Below are 17,977 nucleotides of genomic sequence, written 5' to 3'. Positions count from 1 at the left end.
AACCACTCTGATAGGTTTCCCTTTGTATGTGAGGGCCCTCTCTTTCTAGCTGCTTTCAGAATTCTCTCTTTATATTTTGCCAGTTTCACTATGATATGTCGTGCTGAAGGCCGATTCATGTTACATCTTAAGGGGGTTCTTTGTGCCTCTTGAATTTGAATGTCTATTTCTTTTCCCATATTTCGGAAATTCTCAGTTATAATTTGGTCTAGTATCCCTTCAGGCCGTTTCTCTCTCTCTTCCTCTTCAGGAATTCCTATGATGCAGATGTTGTTCTGCTTGATTGTGTCACTCAGGTCTCGAATTCTCCTTTCCTGCTCCTGGATTAATTTCTCTCTCTTTTTTTCAGCTTCCTCTTTTGCTAGAACTATATCTTCTAATTCACCTATTCTTCTCTCTGCCTCTTCAATCCTTGAGGTGGCTGCCTCCAGTTTGTTATTCACCTCCTCTAGAGCCTTTTTTAACTCATCACACCTATTTTCAAAGTGCCTAGTGATTGTCTCAGTTGATTCTTTGATGCTTTTCTCAACCCCAGCAATTAATTTTATGACAAGTTTTTTAAATTCTTGATCTGGTATGTTGTCTAGCTCTGCCTTGAGCGTTTCTGTGGCTGTGACTTCCTCCTGGAGGTTCTTCAGTGGAGAGTTCCTTCGTTTTGTCATTTTTGCTACTTTTCTATCTCTTGTCACCTTTTGAGAGCTCGTTGAGCACTGCTTGCTGTGCCTTTGATATATTATTTCCCTACTCAGCAGTATTTGGATCTCGCTGTCATGCACACTTTGGCTTGTTTCTTGGTGTAGCCCTAAGAAGGAAAACAGACAGACAAACACAGAGGGAACAGTAACACACAAACGCACAGACAAATCAAACAAACAAACACATTAAAAGGGAGAAAGAAAATAAAGAGAGCGGGGAGAAAATAGACGAAAAGAGGAGAAGAAAAGAAAAAGAAGAAGAAAAAAGGAAGGAAAAAAAATAAAGGGAGCAGAGACAATAAAGGACAGTGGACAGTCTAAAAGTGTATGACCTGTTGAGGGGAGAGGTAGGGATGAGATATAGGAGAATATATCTGGATTGCAAGAAGGTAAGAAAAGAAAGGGAGAAAGGAGAAAGGAAAATAAGGAGTAAAATTTTAAAAAATTTAAGTTAAAAAAAGTAATAATAATAAAAATAAGTACAGAAAAAGGCGAATAGGAAAAAAAGAAGGAAAAAAAGAAAAAACTTATTAAAAAAAACAAAAAAAACCCCTAAAAAAATCAGCAGCTCCCTCTTGTGGATAGGCGTGGTTTGATGTGGTAGGTCTTGGAGGCTGCTCTCAGAGGCTCTGCCTTGGTGTTTGCGGAGATTAGATAGGCAGGTGGCACACCAAGTTCTGCTGAACTATGAACTGTAGGCTACTCTAATGAGTCTGATCTCCTTTTGCCCCGGTTGAGAAGAGTTGTATTTTCCAGGCCTACCTCGGTTCAAAGTTCCAGTCCATGCACTGTTTATGCTACCACAGATGGTGTTTTTGTTTTGGTTGCTGGCTTCTTAGAGGGAGTAATTGGTTTGTCTTGGCTCAGGCTGGGATTTCGGCTGACCCTGCCTGAGGCGAGATGCACAGCAGTAGGTGAAGTGCACACCATCTCAGACCCAACCGCCAGTGCGGGGATCGTGTTAGCGTTGGGGGAGGAATGAGTGCACAGCTGTTGCCTGAGTCGGCGCCCTGAGCTGCTGGAAATGAGCTGGGAGCTCCTGTAGCCTGTGCGTGTGCACCCAGGTCTCCACCGCCGCCAATTCTCTGCTGGGATCACGCAGAAGTAGGGGCTATTTTTTCCCTGTTGGCACCCGGGATTCAGGTTTTGCGCAGCCAATGCTGGGGGCAAGATGCGCTGTGGAAATGAGGTGTGTGTCCCACTCCCAAAACCGAGGTCGAAGTGAGCACCCCTATCATCGCCACAGCAGCGTTTGCCGACTCCTCGCCAAGATGGCGCCCGGATGGAAGCTGTTCCTTCCCTTGTGTGCCTCCTGGGTTTGGGATCTAGGCTACCCAGCAGTTATCTATGGAGTGAGCTTCTCTCTCCAAGTGCATTTAAGCGTTCTTTACCTCTTCCCCAGAGACAGTATGATGAGCGTGTTCAGTCTCTCTGTCTCTTCCCTTTGTCTCTCGGGCTCCACGCACTTGCCCCGCATTGGGCTGGGGCTCCCACCTCCCCTGCCCGTCTCAGGCTGGCCCGTTTTCAGATCTCCTCAGTTCGCACTCACTCACTCAGCTATCCTTCAGGTTCTCTTCCTTCTGGAGTCTGTATTTTCTCCTTCCGCTCTTGCAGATGAGAGCAATGTCCTTCTCTGTTCAATCGATGGGACAGACGAAGTTTACAGAGCTCCCTTCCTCTCCGCCATCTTGCCTCCTCCCCCACTCAAGGGATTCATTTTTAAAAGAATATCTACTATAATAACATATCCGAAACATGAAGAGGAGCTTTGCGCAGTGGCAGTATCATAGTCAATGAGGTTTATCCGAGGTGCAATTATTGCTAATTGAAACAAAACGTGAAGAAGAGAGGAGAAAGAAATGGGTTCAGACTTAAATGAACATCAACTTACTATAGAGTGCTATTTGTAGAAGAGGTTATACACAAACCTACTTGTAACTATGTATCAAAAAATCACGAATAAATGCAAAGAAAACAGAGAAAGAAATCCAATATATTACTAAAGAAAATCAACATAAGAAAAAGTAGCACAGAAAATCTCCAGATACAACCACAAAAGAAGTAATAAAATGGCAATAAACACACATCTATTAATAATTACTGTGAATGTAAATGGACTTAATAATTAAAAGATACAGGGTGTCAGAATGAATAACCCATCTATATGCTGCCAACAAGAGACACATTTTAGACTTACAGACACCTGCAGATTGAAAGTGAAGGGATGGAGAAAAATTTATCATGTGAGTGTCAAAAGAAAGCCAGACTAGGAATACTTATATCAGAAAAACTAGACTTCAGGGGCGCCTGGATGGCTCAGTCAGTTAAGCCTCCGACTTCAGCTCAGGTCATGATCTCACAGTTCATGGATTCAAGCCCTGTGTCAGGCTCTGTGCTGACAGCTCAGAGCCTGGAGCCTGCTTCAGATTCTGTGCCCCCCTCTCTCTCTGCCTCTTCCCCACTCACTCTCTCTCTCTCTCTCTCTCTGTCTCTCAAAATAAAACAAAGACAAAAAAAGGAAAAAAAAAGAAAAACTAGACTTTAAGGCAAACATTAATAAGAGACAAAGAAGGGCACTATGTAATCATAAAGGGGCAATGCAATAGTAGGTTGTTAAAAAATGTAAATATTTATGTACCCAATGTGGGACAACTAAAACATATAAAATATTTAATAATTAACATAAAGGAACTCATTGGTAACAATACAATAATAGTTGGGGTGTTTTACACTGCACTTACATCTATGTACAGATCATCTAAACAGAAAATCTGCAAGGAAAAAATGGCTCTCAGTGTATGACACATTGGACCAGATGGGACTTAATGTATATATTCAGAACATTACATCCTAGAACAGCTAAATAAACACTCTTTTCAAGTGCACATGGCACATTCTCCAGAATAGATCACATATTAGGCCAACAGGCCTTAACAAATACAAAAAGGTTGAAGTCATACCATGGACTTTTTGAGACCACAGTGCCAAGCACAGGAAAAATCTAGAAAGACCACAAATACATGCAGGCTAAATAACATGCTACTAAACAGTGAATGGGTTAACCATGAAATAAAAGAATAAATTTAAAAATACATGGAAACAAATACAAATGAAGACACCGCCATCCAAAACCTTTGAGATGCAGCCAAATCGTTCCTAAGAGGAAAGTCTGCAACAACACAGACCTACATTAAGAAGCAAAAAAATCTCAACAACCTAATTTTACACCTAAAGGAACTAGAAAAAGAACAACAAACAAATGAAGCCTAAAGTGAGAAGGAGGAAGGAAATAATGAAGATTAGAGCAGAAATAAGTGATATAGAAACTTAAAAAATAGATTAATGAAACCAGGAGCTGGTTATTTGAAAAAAAAATAATAAAATTAATAAACTTTGCATCCATACTTATCTAAAAGAAAAGAGAAAGGACCCAAATAAAATCAAAAATGAGAAAGTAGAAATAACAACCAACATCACAGAAATACAATCATAAGAGAATATTATGAAAAATTAATATGCCAACAAATTGGAAAACCTTAAAGAAATGGGATAATTCCTAGAAACATATAAATTACCAAAACTGATGAAACCATAAGAAATTAAAAAGTTGAACAGACTGATAACCAGCAAAGAATTTGAATTTGTAATAAGAAAAAACTCCCAACAAAAAAAGATCAGAACTGGATGGCTTTACAGGCTAATTCTGTCAAACATTTTAAGAAGAGTTAATTCATATACTTCTCAAAGTATTCCAAAAAATAGAAGAAGAAAGAAAACTTTCAAATTCATTCTATGAGACCAGTGTTACCCTGATACCTTAACCAGTGTGTGTGAAGACACCACAAAAAAAGAGAACTACAGGCCAATATCATTGATTAACAGAGATGCAAAATCCTCAACAAAATACAAACCAACAATACATTAAGAAAATCACTCACCACGGTCAAGTGAAATATATTCCTGTGTCGCAAGGCTGTTCAACTTTTGCAAATAGATCAACGTTATCATCGCATTCAAAAAGAAAAGATAAAAACCATATGATCATTTCAGCAGATGCAGAAAAATCATTTGACCAAGTACAACATCATTTCGTGATAAAAAAAAAAAAACGCTTGACAAAGCAGGTTTAGAGGGAACATACCTCAACATAATAAAAGCCATATATGAAAAACTATAACTAATATCATCCTAAATGGGGAAAAAGTGAGAGATTTTCCTTTATGGTCAGGAACAAAACAGGGATGTCCATTCTTACCACTGTTCTTTAACACAGTACTGGAAGTCCTCATGACACCAATCAGATAACAAAAAGAAAAGGCATCCAAATCAGCAAGTAAGTAGTCAAATTTTCACTATTTGCAGATGACATGATACTACATTTAGAAAACCTGAAAGATGCCACCAAAAAAGACTGCTAGAACTAATAAACTACAAAAATCAATGTACATAATCCTGTTGCATTTCTATATGCCATTTGTGAAGAAGCAGAATTAGAAATTAAGGAATCCGATTTACAATTCCACCAAAAGCAATAGAATACCTAGGAATAAACCTAACCAAAAAGGTGAAGGACCTGTAAAACAACAATGAAAGAAATTGAAGATGTCACAAAGAAATGGAAAGACATTTCGTCCTCATGGATTGGAAGAACAAATATTGTTAAAATGTCTATACTGCCCAAAGCAATGTACACATTTCATGCAATCCATATCAAACATCAACAACATTTTTCACAGGGTTAGAACCAATCCTCGAATTTTTCACAATCTTAAAATTGGTATGGAACCCCAAAGACTCCAAATAGCCAAGGCAATCTTGAAAAATAAAAGCAAAGTGGGAAACATTATAAGTCCAGACTTGAAGTTACATTACAAAGCTGTAGTGATCAAAACAGTGCTGACATAAAAACAGGTACAGAGATCAATAGAACAAGATAGAAAACTCAGAAATAAATTCACGAATATATGGTCAGTTATTCTTCAACAAAGCAAGAAAGAGTATGCAATGGGAAAAATACAGTCTCTTCAAAAATGTTGGAAAAACTGGACAGCAACATGCAGAAAAATGAAAATGGACCACTTTCTTAAACCATACACAAAAATAAATTTAAAAGGTATTGAAGACCTAAATGGAAGACCTGAAACCATAAAAACTCTAGAACATAGGCAGTAACTTCTTTGATATCAGATGTAGCATCTTCTTTCTAGATTTGTGTTCTGAAGCAATGGAAACAAACGCAAAAATAAAGTATTGGGACTAAATCAAAATAAAAAGCTTTTACAAAGTGAAGGAAACAATCAACAAAACTAAAAGGCAACTTCCCTAAAGAATGGGAGAAGATATTTGGCAATGACATCTGATAAAGAGCTAGTACCCAAAATAGGTAAAAACCTATACAGCTCAACACCCCAAAAAATCAATAATCCAATTAAAAATGTGCAGAGGGCATGAATAGATATTTTTCCAAGGAAGACATCCAGATGGTGAACAGACACATAAAAAGATGCTGAAATAGATCATCACCAGGGAAATATAAACCAACTGTACAATGAGCTATCACCTTACACCAGTCAGAATGGCTAAAATCAACAACATAAGAAACAATAGGTGTTGGTGAGGATGTGTACAAAGGTGAACTCTCTTGCACTGTTGGTAGGAATGCAAAATGGTACAGCCATTCTGGAAAACAGTATGGCGTTTCCTCAAAACGTTAAACAGAGAACTACTCTACAATCCAGCAATCTCACTACAAGGTATTTACCCAAAAAACACAAAAATGCTAATTGAAAGGGATACATGCACCTGATGTTTATGGTAGCATTATCTATAAGAGCAAAATTATAGTAAGAGCCCCAATGTCCATTGACCAATGAATGGATAAAGAATATGTGGTATATATATCCAATGGACTGTTATTCAGCCATAAATAAGAATGAAATCTTGCCAGTTGCACGGACATGGGTGGAGCTAGAGAGAATAATGCTAAACTAAATAAGTCAGAAAAAGACAAACACCATGATTCCATTCATATGTGGAATTTAAAGAAACAAAACAAACAAACAAACAAAACAAACAAACATGGACAGGGGTGGGGGAGAGAGGAAAACCAAGAAGCAGTCTCTTAATTATAGAGCAAACTGATAATTACCATAAGGGAGGTGGGTGGAGAAATAAGCTAAATAGGTGATGGGGATTAAGGAATGCGCTTGTGATGATCACTGGGTGATGTATGGAAGTGTTGAATCATGATATTGTACACCTGAAACAATTATTACACTGTATTTGAACTTACTGAAATTTATTTTTATTTTTTTAATTTACTTTTTGAGAGGCAGAGAGAGACAGTGTGATCAGGGAAGGGTCAGAGAGAGAGGGAGACACAGAATCCAAAGCAGGCTCCAGGCTCTGAGCTAGCTGTCAGCATAGAGCCCGATGCGGGGCTCAAACCCATGAACCATGAGATCGTGACCTGAGCCAGAGCCAGACGCTTAGCCAACTGAACCACCCAGGCGCCCCTGAACTTACTGAAATTTAAATTAAAACTTTATATAGAATATACACATATATACATATATACATACATACATATATATTATATGTGTGTATATATATATATAATATATAATGGAAATATTCCTCTCCTTCCTAATAAAAGCACATGTTGTCTTCCCTGCTGCCAAGAGTGCTTTGAATTCAAATTGACTGCTGAGTCTAAGGTCACTTCTGACCAAACTAACTAGGAGATAATGGGATGTGGCCACAGCTCCCACACCTTCTACTCAGAACACTTCCCAATGTAATCCACATACACAAAGCAGATTAGCTGATATCATGAACAAACAAAACTGTTTGGATCCAACTGCCTTCAGGAGATACTCCCACTGAAATAAAATAATGAACTTTTTTGTACTGGACTAGAAACCCTAGGATAGGAGACCTGCAGGGGGGCCCCCATTGGAGATCATGTTAACCTAAACTGCCTAATTAATGTATGTGATGCCCTAACATTTGTAAACTCTTTTTGTCCCAGAGTACTGCATATGCCCTCTGGAATTGTACTTGTGTGTGAGCCCTGACTATCCTGGCACTGCCTCAGCCTTGGAAGGTATTAAGTTCAGCTTCAATATACAGGCCAGGAGTGGCTGAGCTTGGACTGATCCCTCAAGCCAGAAAGAAAAAAGGTTAATACAGAAACTTAAGGAGGAAGCTACCTGGCTGTTGAAGAGACATAATTATAGCAATGGTTAGTTCTATCTGACTAAATCTAAAACCCCTGCGGGCATAATTGAGGATTACACTACAGGTTGGGCTTACTTTGCTGCATGGAGACAAAGACACCTTGGCCAAGAGCCAATGGGGTGCAGAAAAAGTTCACATGACAGGCCTGAGAATGCATTCTTAGAAAGAACTGCTTGTATGTTTGGCCCTTGGATGGCATCTGAAGACTTGGATTTTGGGAGGGTTCCACTATCCTCTTAAGGGTAACAGTGGTTTGCTGTGTGTCTAAACTGTACAAACTGTATAGCTTATACTTGAATACCTGTTTTCCTTTTGAGAGTCTGGAGTTTTTGTATGTACTGTGTATAGAGTGCCTGTGTGACCAACCACTAATAAAAACATTGAGTCTCTAATGAGCATCCTTGGTAGACAACATTTCACATGTGTTGTCCTATTTTGATGCTGGAGGAATTATGCATGTGCTATGTGAGTGCACTGGGAGAGGAATCTTTGAAGGCTGTGCCTGGCTTCCTCTGGACTTTGCACCATGTGCCTTTTTTCTTTGCTGTTTTTGCTTTATATCATTTTGATTCAATAAATCTGAACCAATAATACAGCTATATAGTGAGTTCTGGGAGTCGTAGTGAATCACCAAACCTGGAGATATTTTATGGACCTCCAACACAACAATAATGTTCATAGGAGCTTAATTTATAATAATCAAAATCTGTAGGGGGGCAGGAAATCTCAAATGTCCATAAACAAGTGAGTGTATAAGTGATACATCCATATTCTGGAATATATACAGCAATGGAAAGAACCAATTCTACATACACCATATGGATGAATCTCATAGACATATTGTTGAGTGAAAGAAACTAGATGCAAAAAAGTACATATTGTATGATTTTATTAATATAAAGCTTAAAATGGACTACTTATTTTATGGTGATTGAAGTTTGAATGGTGGTTAACTTTGAGAGCTGGGGAATATTAATAACTGGGAAGAGGCACAAGGGAGGCATCTGCTGTGCTGATAATGTTCCATATCTTGATTTGAGTTGTGTGTTTACTAGGTAAAAATTTATCAATGTTTACATTTAAGATTAGCATACTTCATGAATATTATGTATATTATTCTATAAGAAATTACCAAAGAAAATACTCTAATGTCCATTGATGGATGAAAAGGTAAACTTGATGTGATGTGTGCATACAATGGAAAATTTTTCAGCTTTGAAAAAGAATCAAATTCTGACACAGAGTACAAAATGGATGAACCTTGAAGACATTATTTCAAGTGGAATAAACCAGTCACAAAAAAACAAATATGTATGATTTCACATATATGAGTTACCAAGAGTAAGCAAATGTATAGAGACAGGAATAATGTTGATTTCCAGGGGCTGGCAAGAGGAGAACATGGGGAGTTATTGTTTAATGGGTACAGTTTCTGTTTGGGAAGATGGAAAAGTTCTGGAGATGTGCGGTGGTGATAGTTGCACAAAATTGTGAATGTGCTTAATGCCACTGAACAATTAAAAATGGTTAAAATGGTAAATTTTAGGTTATGTGTATTTTACTACAATAAAAAAAAAACAAAATGGAAGGAACAGTGGATAAAACTGGTTGTGATATCAATGTTAGTTAAATGTGTACTTTCCAGAGTGAAACCAGGAATATCACCAAGGCATTAACAGCTCTCTGGTTCTGCCAGTAAAAGTGGAACAACACTAAAAAGGTGGCATATTTGTTAAGTTTCATACTTAGGATAAAGCAGGGGCAAAAATAAAATCCCCAAGAAAAATGAGTTCCAATTTAAAAAAAAAGTAGTACTAGTTCTGTCAGTACTGACACGAAATGATATTCAATATACATTTTGTAGAAAAAGGTTGAAAAGAAGCTCTTTGTGTATAGTGCTATCCTATGTTATGCAATATATCCTATGTTATAAAAGGGAGGAAAGTGTGTGAATATGTGAACTAATTCCTCATTGTAGGAGGTATTAATGTAATCGATGTCTTTTCAGAGACAAAAAATTCAACTACATGTAACATATAAAATGATCAGATTCTATTTTCAAAATGCTAAACTATAAAAAAGGAAGACATACTCAGGGAAATAAAGAGGATGTGTGTATATATACACATACACATATACATAATATTTATAGACGGATGCACAGATTTATATAAATATTCACTAAAACTACACCTTGGGGTGCCTGGGTGAGTCAGGCAGTTGAGCGTCCAACTTCAGCTCGGGTCATGATCTCACAGTTTGTGAGTTCTTGAGTTCAAGCCTCATGTCAGGCTCCATGCTGTCAGCAGTTGAGCCTGCTTGGGATATTCTCTCTCTCTCTCTCTCCCTCAAAAATAAATAAACATTTTTAAAATAAAAAAATAAAGTTACACTTTTTGTAACTGTCTGATATTTCAAGTCTTCCCCTTTCTTAAGTTTTAAAAAATATTTCTCTGCCAAGTTAATTTTACTCTATAAGATTCCACAAACTTTCCTATCAGACATAATAATATTTTGACTTATTTGGATAAGATGTGTTATTCTATTGAATATGTCACTACTATGCAATTGAAGGAGTCCAATTAAATTCATTTTAGTTTTTCAGTTTAATATCCCATCTTCAAGCTGATGAGGTTTTGTTCAGCTTTATTGAAGCATAGTTTACATTGCTAAGTTTGTAGTCAATATAGCTTTTGCAGTTTTCATGAGATTTAAGGAAATTCAGCATATGAATATCAGTAATAGAATTCTATCATTTGTAGAACTATCAATTTTCATGTGCATTCTTTTCTCTCATATGTAGATTATGTGACATCTTTATAAGAGCATAAAGTTCTTTAAGAACAGAGATAAATGCATATTTCTTGGAGAGCCCTACAGTACTTAGTATGGCCTTGTACATGACACAGATAGTAACTTTGAGACACAGAATTTAGTTTGTTGTATTAGGAAGTGTAAATCTAATATTTTAAAAATGTTTACTGATTGGATTTATGCCCTAGAAAGATCTTGAGCACTTTTTAATTTTGTCTTAGGATGCAACAGTAGAATGAAACTTAGTGGACGACCCTACAGGCATATGGGGGTCCTTGGAACTTCAAAACTCTATGACATTCGGAAAACTATCTTTACCTTCACTCCACAGGTAAGTGGAATAACATTTAGATGCACTGAGATGAATAGAAGTAAGACAGTACAGAAATAATGCATTTACTAGAGTTAGGACAGGTATCAAAGTTCATGGGGCCTTGCACATATTCAGTTGCTTAATAAATATTTGTTGAGTTGGACTGAACTGAGCTTGCAGCACAGAGCTATGTCAAGTGATTGTGGCTACCAAGAGTAGTCCTGTGTGAAATAAGATTCTATTTGTCCTTTATACACAAAGTACAACTTTTATTCAGGTACAAACTTGTGTTCTCTTTGTTTTCAGCAGGGGCCCTTTTTACTTTGATATTTTCTTCTAAACAAAAATGTCAGTACTGTTTCATCCATGATCATACACATCGTTAGCCTGATATTTGCCACATCATAGTAGTAAGCCCAATTATATGTGTATATAGAAGGAGAAACTATTTTCTAGAAAGAGAGCTTAAGCTCCCCATTTGTTGTCTTACATCTGAAATTGTGTGGCTGAGGAATAGACAAAAGAGTAATGGACCATAGATTCTATTTTTGACCTTGCCATTTGCTAGCCATATGACTTTGTTAATCCACTTAGTGTCTCTGCCTTATTTTTATCTATTAAAAGAAGAAAAGCCCTCACTCATTTGTTCTATAATTAAATAAAATTATATACTTGAAAACACTTTGTAAACTAGAGTATATTGTAAAAATTTCAAAAATTATATGTACCAACGGACTATCAGATTCTTTGGAAAGAGTTAGGCACTAAAGTTGCCTCTGTGATATGTTATATACCCTTGTGAATATGTGAGTACTTTAAAATATTATTTGACAGTTATAAGAGTAAGTTGTTCTGAGCTGCTATTTTTCTCCTTCTTTTTCTCAGTTTATAGACCAACAACAGTTCTACCTGGCTCTGGACAACAAGATGATAGTAGAAATGCTTAGAACAGACCTCTCCTACCTCTGTGGCCGCTGGAGGATGACAGGCCAGCCTACCATCACCTTCCCCATTTCACATACCATGCTTGGTAAGGTTGTATGAGTCAAGGAACAAATGTATTTGGGGACTGAATCATGTAGTTAGCCCTTCAAAGTCTTACAGTCACTGGAAAGCCACTCATTATAATTTATTCTTTCAGCATTTATTTCTTAGCTCCTATTTTTGTGCCAGGCATTTATCTACGCACTTGAGGTGTATGAGGGGAATAAGGCAGATGAGTAGATAGAATTCTACTCTCATGGAGCTTATGTTTTAGAATAAACATGTAACAAATGAACCAGTGTTCAAGAATATTTCAAATGGTTCGAGGGCTATAATTTAAAAAATGTGATAGAATAACTTGCAGGCTACTATGGAGCTAATTGGTTTTTAGGTCCATTTTCAGTAACTTTTTTTAATGTTTTTTATTTATTTTTGGTACAGAGAGAGACATAGTGTGAGGGGGGAGGGGCAGAGAGAGAAGGAGACACAGAACTGGAACCAGGCTCCAGGCTCTGAGCTAGCTGTCAGCACAGAGCCCGATGCGGGGCTTGAACCCACAAACGTGAGATCTGACCTGAGCCAAAGTCGGAGGCCTAACTGACTGAGCCACCCAGGCGCCTCTCAGTAACTTTTTAAAATATAATTCATTTTAAAGACAGTGATAATACATTCTGTATCTGTATTATCCCAAGGGAGCATGAAGATTTTATAGATAAGTTTCCACACTTATCGTTCCAAGGCTTGCCTAACTGAAGCAGTAAAATCTAACAAGGAGAAGTGAAAAGGCTTTCCATTTATCTTTTTCCTTTACTGGCTGGGCTTCCTAACATTTTGTATTTGAAACTGGGTGAAAGGCTTTATTTTTCTCTCAGTTCCTGGAGGGCAAGAGCCAATACTGAAGCACTGCTTCCTTTCTGTGTCTCTGCTATTGCTTCCAAAAGCCTGTTTATACTGCCAAAGGAAATAGAATTCCTTTTCATTAAAAATAAATCCTTTGTCATAACTCATTCAGTGTCCAGACAGGCTGCTAAGGATTTTGATCACATCTCTAAAGTGCTTTAAAAAGCAGAGGAGTTGAGAAAGTAGGGTAGTCCCTCTTCTTTTTGCCTTTCTTCTTTATTTAAGACAACAAGTTCCTCCTCAATAAACACTGTGTTCCCAGATTCGTCTCCAGAAAGTATAAAGTCTAATAGGAGAAACAAAGCTGATACACAAAAATAATAGAAATAATCAAAAACAATATATGAAGAAAGAAGTACCAAAGCATTGGATTAGTATTTTAAAGTGAAGGCAATCAAGTTGATAATCTCTTGACTGAGGTGGGACTTATCAAGACTTTTTGGAATGGGTAGAATTCACATAGGAGGAGAGAAGAAGGAAAGGCACTTTAAGTAAGTGGAAAATACCATGAATGAGACCCAGAGACAGGGATGAGCTTGACTTGTGAGTGGACAGTAGAGAGGCCAACCTGCATAAAGTGGCTTTGCATGTTAGAGTATAGTTGTCAACAAAATTGGATAAGTAAGGGGGGGCCAGATTATGAAGACACTAAAAATAAGCAGTGATATTTAACCAGAGTTTCTCAGAAGCCTAAAAATTATCAAAAGTTTTTGAGCAAGAAGTGACACAATGAAAGTGATGTTTACAGAATATGCATTTGATGACAGTATACACTGTAACAAGGAGAATTTTTTTTATTTTTTATAATAGTTTACTCTCAAATTAGTTTCCATATAACACCCAGTGCTTCTCCCCACAAATGCCCCCCACCATGACTATTACCCCCTCCCCCCTCACCCCCTCCCCTTCCCCTTTCAGTCCATGGTTCGTCTCCAGTATTCAGTAGTCTCCCTTGATCTGTGTCCCTCACTCTTCCCCGCTCTCTTTCCTCCTTCCTCTCCCCATGGTCCCCTGCCAGGTCTCTCCTGTTAGACCTATGAATGCAAACATATGGTATCTATCCTTCTCTGCCTGACTTATTTCGCTTAGCATGACACCCTCAAGGTCCATCCACTTTCCTACAAATGGCCATATTTCATTCTTTCTCATTGCCATATAGTATTCCATTGTGTATATATACACATCTTCTTGATCCACTCATCAGGTGATGGACATTTAGGCTCTTTCCATGTTTTGGCTATTGTTGACAGTGCTGCTATGAACATTGGGGTACATGTGCTCCTATGCATCAGCACTTCTGTATCCCTTGGGTAAATCCCTAGCAGTGCCATTGCTGGGTCCTAGGGGGGTTCTATTGATAGTTTTTTGAGGAGTCTCCACACTGTTTTCCAGAGCGGCTGCACCAGTTTACATTCCCACCAACAGTGCAGGAGGGTGCCCGTCTCTCCACACCCTCGCCAGCATCTATAGTCTTTTGATTTGTTCATTTTAGCCACTCTGACCAGTGTGAGGTGGTATCTCAGTGTGGTTTTGATTTGTGTTTCCCTGATGATGAGTGATGTTGAGCATCGTTTCATGTGCCTGTTGGCCATCTGGATGTTCTCTTTGGAGAAGTGTCTATTCAGGTCTTCTGCCCATGTCTTCACTGGATCATTCATTTTTCGTGTATGGAGTTTAGTGAGCTCCTTGTTTATTTTGGATACTAGCCCTTTATCTGATGTTTAAAGCAGAGTTAACGCCAATCCTTCTCAAGCTATTCCAAAAAATAGAAATGGAAGGAAGAATACCAGACTCATTCTATGAGGCACATATCACTCTTATTCCTAAGCCAGGCAGAGACCCAACGAAAAAAGAGAATTACAGGCCAATATCCTTAATGAATACAGATGCAAAAATACTCAACAAGATACTACCAAATCGAATTAAGCAGCATATAAAAAGTATTATACATTATGATCAAGTGGGATTTATTCCTGGGTTACAAGGCTGGTTCAACATTCGCAAATCCATTAATGTGATACACCACATCAACAAAACAAAAGAAAAAAATCATATGATCCTGTCGATAGATGCTGAAAAAGCATTTGACAAAATACAACATCCCTTCTTAACAAGGAGAATTTGATATCAAAGAAACTAATCCAGGCATGAAATGATAAGATACATTGGATTTGTGGTAATAACAATAGAGTGGGAGAGAAGAATACAAGAGTCATTTTAAATACCTGCAAGTCAGATGTTGGCTAACTAGATATGAGATATGAAGCAAAATGATGCCAAGATTTAGAGACTAGGTAAATAATGCTACCATTGACAGAAGCAGAGAAATTCCATAGGAAGATACCAGTTGTAAAGGGACATGTTGAATTTGTGGTGACAAAGAGATTCCAAAATTGAAATATCCAATAGTTGGGGTGAGATACACGCCCATAGCTTGGAAAGAAGAATAACATTAAAGATATAGATTTAAATCTCAAAGTTTTGATACTTGTTATTTGGTCACGGAACAAGAACAGCGGTAACAATAGCAGTAATAACTGCAATTTTCTCTGTGCTAGGCACAGAACTACGTGCTTTCAATGCATTATTTTGAAATCTTTACAACAACCCTATTCAGGTAGGTAATATTAATAGCTCAATTTTATAAATGAGTAAGGTGACTCATTTTCCATAGTCACAATGCTTGTGGCAGAGTCAGGCCTCTAACAAGGTCTGTCAGTTCCTAAAGCCTACATTACCAACAGCTGTGTGTTTTTGTCAGTGAAAATTGTGTGCTGGTGAAATGATAATGAATGTACTAGTGATCACATTAAAATGTGAATTAGTTAAATTATCATGTTAAAGATAAAGATTTCCAGAATACATAAAAGAGCAAATTCCAGCTAGATGCTGTTCGCAAAAGATATCCCTAAGATAAGATTATATAGAAAAAATAGAAAATAAAGGAGTACATAAAGATAAATCATGTAAAATCTAACAAAAATAAATCAATAATGGCAATATTAATATCAAAAATAGTAATTATAATTCAAGGTACAAGTCAGTTAAAAGGACAGGAAGGATGTTTTAGATTGTTAAGAGTTACACAGACAGAATTATATCTATAAATACAGAGAACAAACTGATGGTTGCCAGAGGGGAGGGGCTTGAAGGAGGACAAAATGGGTAAAGGGGAGAGGGAGGTGCAGGCTTCCAGTTATGGAGTGACTAAAAAGCACAGTATAAGGAATATAGTCAGTGACATTGTAATAGGGATATAATGGGACAGATGGTAGCTACACTTGTGGTGAACATAGTATAATATATAAACTTGCCAAATCACTAAGTTATATACATGACAGTAATGTAACATTAGTCAGCTATACTCAAAAAGAATGTTACAGTATAATAAGATGATATAACAGTTATAAACTTTTATCTACTGAATAGTATCAGTGAAGTGCGTAAAGCAAATATTTAGGAAAACTTAAGGCAATATGATAAAACCATTGTATAATCATAGGGGGCACTATAACATACCTCTATCAGAATGTCATAGATCAATTATAAAAAATAATTAAAAGGCATAGGAGGATTAAGAAACCTGATTTTTGTATTTATGAGTACTGACACCCAACCGACTGGGCCACCCAGGCACCCCAAGACTGAATTTCTCAAGAAAGAAAAGAGGAAGAGGTAATGCACATTAAAATAAGGTCTCATGACAGGGCGCCTGGGTGCCCCAGTGGGGTAAGCATGCAGCTTCAGCTCAGGTCATGATCTCGCCGTTCGGCGGTTCGAGCTCCGCAAAACTATACCCAAAGAGGATACACAAAGAATGTTTATCTTTTAAAAAGCAGAAGTCATACAGATGATATTGCCAGAATATGACATAAAACTAATAACACAATTGTAATAAAAAATATGACCATGAAGGTTAAATTTTATAAATAATTTCTTAAACAGGACATCAAATATGAAAATGGTGCTGTAACATAAAAGGTAATTCTACTACTTATCAAAACATAAGAAATGTAGCCAGAGTCCTATTTGAAAATTTTCATATCCTTAAATACTTTTATTTAGAAGGAAAAAAAAAAGAGTTCCAGTTTCCAGACAAAATGGAGTAGACACACTTCTCTCTATTCCTCCTGCTAAGTACAGTTAAAAAGCCTGGACATTATCTATAAAACAAACTTAAGATAATTCTCAAAGTCAGAAAGAAGAAGGGAGACAGGCTATGGATGTTGCACCTGCGAAATACACAGTGGTGAATATACTGGGTTTTCTTTCAGTCTCACATATTCTCAACTGAACACTGGAGAAATTTTTATCCCAGAAACACAAATGGATGCAGATTTTAAAAGCCCAAGAAAACCTTTTCCTGCTGGCCAGAGTAACAGAGAGCGGCAGCCTAGCCATTTGGAAAACTTCCAGACAGTAACTTTTCTACTCTAGCCAAACACCACAGAAAAACTGCAGTCCTGTTCCCAGTCCTATAAGCAAAAGCTGAGTGCGGACCCTAGACTTCTACCTTCACATAGCTGTGAAGAAGCACCTTTCTTCTTCCTTAGGGGTAGTGTCTGAGAAGCACTAGTGGGGAGCTTAGACTTCGTCCTTGCCCAACAATAAAGGAACTTCCTTCCATACCCACTAGCAGTAACAAGGCAGTTCTCCCTTCTCTGACACACTGTATGAGAAGAGGCCTGCTGAATTCAGTAAGATCCAAAGTCTCATAAGATGATACCCCATATTTCCAGAATACAAAAGAGATTACTTTACCAATATCCAGGAAAATCGGACCTTCACTGAGAAAAATTGATCAGCAGACACCAATACCAAGATAACAAAAATGTTGGAATTGTGACAAAGATTTTAATACAATCATCATAAAAACATTTTATTAAGAAATTATGCTTTGTTCATTTTAGCCACTCTGACTGGTGTGAGGTGGTATCTCAGTGTGGTTTTGATTTGTGTTTCCCTGATGATGAGTGATGTTGAGCATCGTTTTATGTGTCTGTAGGCCATTTGGATGTCCTCTTTGGAGAAG

At 37.4% G+C, this 17,977-nt stretch overlaps 1 protein-coding gene and 1 pseudogene across 4 annotated transcripts in view; both read left to right on the top strand.

The window, feature by feature from the left end:
* Positions 1-17,977, top strand: part of PHKA1 (phosphorylase kinase regulatory subunit alpha 1) — a 195,992-nt gene that overhangs the window by 111,055 nt on the left and 66,960 nt on the right. For all 4 annotated transcript variants that reach the window (XM_029930576.1, XM_029930578.1, XM_029930579.1 and 1 more), the window contains 2 exons: positions 10,970-11,079; positions 11,947-12,091. In XM_029930576.1, coding sequence (XP_029786436.1) covers positions 10,970-11,079; positions 11,947-12,091 — 255 coding nt within the window. The remainder of the gene's footprint in view (positions 1-10,969; positions 11,080-11,946; positions 12,092-17,977) is intronic.
* Positions 2,460-2,625, top strand: LOC115284428 (annotated as a pseudogene).

This window comes from Suricata suricatta, chromosome X (genome assembly GCF_006229205.1).
Source record: "Suricata suricatta isolate VVHF042 chromosome X, meerkat_22Aug2017_6uvM2_HiC, whole genome shotgun sequence".
NCBI classification, from domain to species: Eukaryota; Metazoa; Chordata; class Mammalia; order Carnivora; family Herpestidae; genus Suricata; species Suricata suricatta.
Note: the sequence above shows the minus strand (reverse complement) of the source record. Positions and strands in the feature narration are given on the sequence as shown.